The following is a 4,235-nucleotide window of genomic DNA, read 5'->3' on the forward strand; positions in this document are numbered from 1 at the left end:
GTAATATATATGTGTTTCCCTAACCAGTTTCATCAATTGTTAATTTTGAAAAAGGAAATAGATAGCACTTCTTATGATTATCAATAAGCATACATTTTTCGTTGTTATTCCCTACATCAATTAAATTTGTAAATTTTAAAGATATATATGTAAACCCAGAAAGAAGCGGGGCATAATAAATTTATATCATTCTGACTTTTATTTAAAAAATAAAATTTGTCTGAGTGGTATTTATCAGCTATCTAACACCAGTGTGGAGTTTTGAAGTCATCAACACTACATAGACCGATACTATTACGATTTTAACAAGACAAAATAAGGGAGACCATTTCCGCTGCTGTATTCTGTTTTGGTACCATACAGTACACAACTTAAAATAAAAGCTTGTATAATATATCTTTTGTAAATTATTATTTAAAAAATCCCTTAAATATCAGACTGACATGATTGTACAGACAAGCTTACATCCTTGCTAAATAAATTTATCTTGAAAACATAATAAGGATGGAAAGTATCAGTACATTTGTTTATAACTGTTGCCTTTGTTTATCCCCTCCATCTGAGAAAATGCAGTTAGTATTTATTGGCAGTTGATATAATTTTTGGGGAAGGTGACAAAATCATGCATCATGTTGATTTAATGATCAAGAATTTATTTATGTAATTACAGAAATGATTCTCTGATAACAAAAGGAAAATGACAACCCCAAGTCAAGTAACGTCTTCAAAGGCGCAGCAAAAAAGTTGTCGTCTTTTTCGCCTGCAAATGCTGATTATAGACGGAGGACTACTTATACTTAGGAATATTTTCGATCAAAAACTGCAAAATGTCCCTCTTGTCGCATTTTTGAAGAATGAAAGACAAACATTTACAAACTTAAGAACACGCGGAATACTTACGCAGGTGCAATATGATCTAGTGTTTCCATCAGGTGGCACCGCTCCAACTTCAACAGACCTAGACATCACGTTAATCATATGTCTCCTAAGAAACATCAAGTCATTTGGGCTGAACAAGAAGTTTCAATGGAACTCAATTCCTGCACAAGGTGATACCTCAGTTGAGGCTGATATTTCCCGTCTGAAAATGTACAGAAACGAGGTAAATGAGAAATAAGATACTTAGTTATGTTTTAATGGTTTTAGTGCTTGTGATGTCTTGTTGTAATATATATGACGCCAGATTTAAATTATTACGTATAAAAAGTAATTTTGCTGAAATAGCTTTTTGAGTATAGAACTATAAATCCTAAAAAAAAGATAATAATGTTATTTTTTATTCTGTATAACTTAATGATTCTATTAATTTAGTATTATCTTCAGTTTCATGATATCTTAAAGTAAGAAACGTCTTTATTAAACACATTACATTAAACTACGAAACATATCCATGCTATCAAAGACTGGCTTCATAAGCTTAACTTTCATCTTTTTATTTATTTTTTGTCTTCCATTGCAACTTTTCATTTTATACAAATATATCTATCATTCTCTTACTTTTTTTATTAGCTCAGTCACATATCTTCAACAAGTGGAATAACGCTGCCTATCTTTACAACAAAGTGGACGGAGATCGAACAGGTAAGGATGGAATTTTATTTTACTATATTATGCCTCAGAAATTCATTCTTTAGAAATGTCAAACGTATGTTTAAGAATGTTTGGATAATGAATTAAGAGCAAATTAAATATTAACTTATATATATATCCTAACTCATCTTTGGGTAAAATACTTTTACTTCAGAAATTCTTTAGAATCTTTTAAAGTCTGTCTGAATATGTCTAATTTAAATAAGTAAATGTTTAAATTATGTTTGTAGAGCTGCATTTCCTGTAACTAGTCAAATTAATTTGGTCAATTCTAATAAAATCTTCCAGTTATGTTTAAATGACACTATGTAATCATACTGTGACAAGAGTTTTAAACATGACATATTTCCTTTGTGTATATCAAAAGATGTTTATTCTTCATTTCAAAAAAGACTGTATAATCATTATCAGTTTTATTAAATACGGGCAAGCTTCATGGCATAAATTAACATAAAGGAACATATCAAGAATGAAACTACCACGCATAGCGGAGCTCAAAGCAAGTAAGCAAACTTATAAAATAAAAAACATACCATAAATATGATATCTAACGGTATATGCATTAGCAATGGTGACAAGAAACATGATAGCTGTACAATACGTTCATAAACCAGTGTCTATTCTAGGAGGGGGATGAGGAGATTCACTCATAATTTTGTGAATTCCCCCCTATTTTTTCAGAGGCAGTGGGAAGATTTTACATAGAGAAAGAGGGAAAAAAATCAAGAAATGTTACAGTAATACATCCGATAAAAACCCTCCCCCTATTTCTCAAATCCTAGAATAGACACCGTAAACAGTGTATTGTTTGGTTGGGTTTAAAAAAGAATGTTTTAATGTAAGTTTTAGCATGCAATTGTGACGCAATTCATGGTTTTATAGGTTCTTTTGAGGTTGAACACGGCGGTGTCACCCATACCAGACCTACAGAAGATGATTGATGACTTAAAAGTGAATCCACTTGATCCACAGGCGGAGATAAGGGTTCAGAAGGCCATAGACAGTTGGCAAATGTTAGAAAAGGGGGTAGAAGCTGATTTAAAACTGTTAAAAATGGAGGACGAGAAGATAAAACATACTCTGAATGTGCAAGGTCAAACTGTGAGAAAGGCGGAGAGAAGGGTACAGAAGGCAATAGACAGTTGGCAAATGTTAGAAAAGGGGGTAGAAGCTGATTTAAAATTGATGAAAATGGAGGACGAAAAGATCAAATATACTCTGAATGTGCAAGGTAAAACTGTGAGAAAGCATGCACAGAGTATTTGTGAATTAAACAAGAAAACCTCTGAACATGATAAACAAATACAGGAATTAAAGGAAGAAACTAGAAAAGGTATGTCGCAGATGACTTTTTTGACCCTCACAGTATTTAAATACAATGTATAGTTATAATTCAGTCATACAAAATTTCTTATCTTAATCACTATAATTTTCAACAGCGTTATCATTATTTATCATTATAATGCAATGATGCGACTTAATTTTAATTTTTAACTTTATTAATCTTTTGATTTTGCTTATACTTAAAAACGAAAGTTTGTTTTGTAATAAATATAATTAATTAAATCTCACATCTTCGCTATTTTCAATTTAATTTTATTTTGTTTTAAAGTAACCAAACCTGTCATTTGAAATATAAATGAATTTAAATGCAGATGACGTAAATCCTTTTTTTGTAAAGTTTAATAACTAATTGCTGATATTTATATCCACTCTATTACATTGTCATACTGCAGATGTCACAGCAGAGACAAAATCAATGCGACAGTCTCAATATGAAGAGTCGAAAAAAAGTAAGTAAATGTTATAATAACATATTTAAAAGATGTGTGGTATGATCAATAATCAGTAAAATTTAACACAATGTTTGTTTAGAACATTTGTTCATGCTATGTTTAAGTTTATGATTTATGAATGTATTAAGTAGAAAGAATATATTCAAGCTGAAAATAGAACATATATTTGAAAAGGTTCTTGTAATACCTGCATATTTTGTCTGTATTGCAATTCATGAGTTTGTGTTTATATTTTGTTCATTTTACTTTTAAGCCCCATCCTGCTTATATAAAATTATAAGATTGCATTTAAATGCATGAAACATATATGATTATACTTACGAGACATTTCCGCCCTCTTTGTCTATCTTTATAGTTAAAAGATCGTCATGCATGATACATGCTAAAAAGTATTTTACATCCTATTTTGCGAAAACACTTACACTTACACAAATATCATTTCACAGACGTTTTATATTTTCAATATGTGTAAAGTACGGCTCAACAGAGCACGGACAATAGGTTTGTTTTCTAGGTTCCAATTTCTGTGCAAACTGGTAAATCTGTTTATTCAAATAATAAGAAATGTCTCAAAATGCATCAGAACATTTCACTTTAATTTTATATTGATATGCCAATTTTTAGTCCCCTAACGGTTTACCGGACGGGACTTTAGGTTTACCCTCCGTCCGTCTGTCTGTCCGTCCGCACTCACAGGACAGTAATTATGTGGCTAGAGTGACAATAGGAAACTGTTCTTTTTCTTTAATGTCATTCATTCCGTACTGATTTTAAGTGGCTATTTTCTTTTGTGTGGCTTAAAAGAAAAATAGAGAACAGTAGAGTAGCCACATTATTACTCTCCTGTTA

The 4,235-nt window shown here is 30.9% G+C and overlaps 1 protein-coding gene across 1 annotated transcript; it reads left to right on the forward strand.

Moving 5' to 3' along the window:
• Nucleotides 1–676: 676 nt before the first annotated feature.
• Nucleotides 677–3,383, forward strand: LOC132717215 (uncharacterized; the record flags this gene model as incomplete). The annotated part of the gene is made up of 4 exons (XM_060700640.1): nt 677–1,102; nt 1,510–1,581; nt 2,473–2,923; nt 3,327–3,383. Coding segments are annotated over exons 1-4 (985 nt in total), but the record flags the coding sequence as incomplete, so codon positions are not given.
• Between the last annotated feature and the right edge of the window lie 852 nt (nt 3,384–4,235).

This window comes from Ruditapes philippinarum, unplaced genomic scaffold, assembly GCF_026571515.1.
Source record: "Ruditapes philippinarum isolate M1 unplaced genomic scaffold, ASM2657151v2 ctg3334_1_1_1_1, whole genome shotgun sequence".
NCBI lineage: Eukaryota > Metazoa > Mollusca > Bivalvia > Venerida > Veneridae > Ruditapes > Ruditapes philippinarum.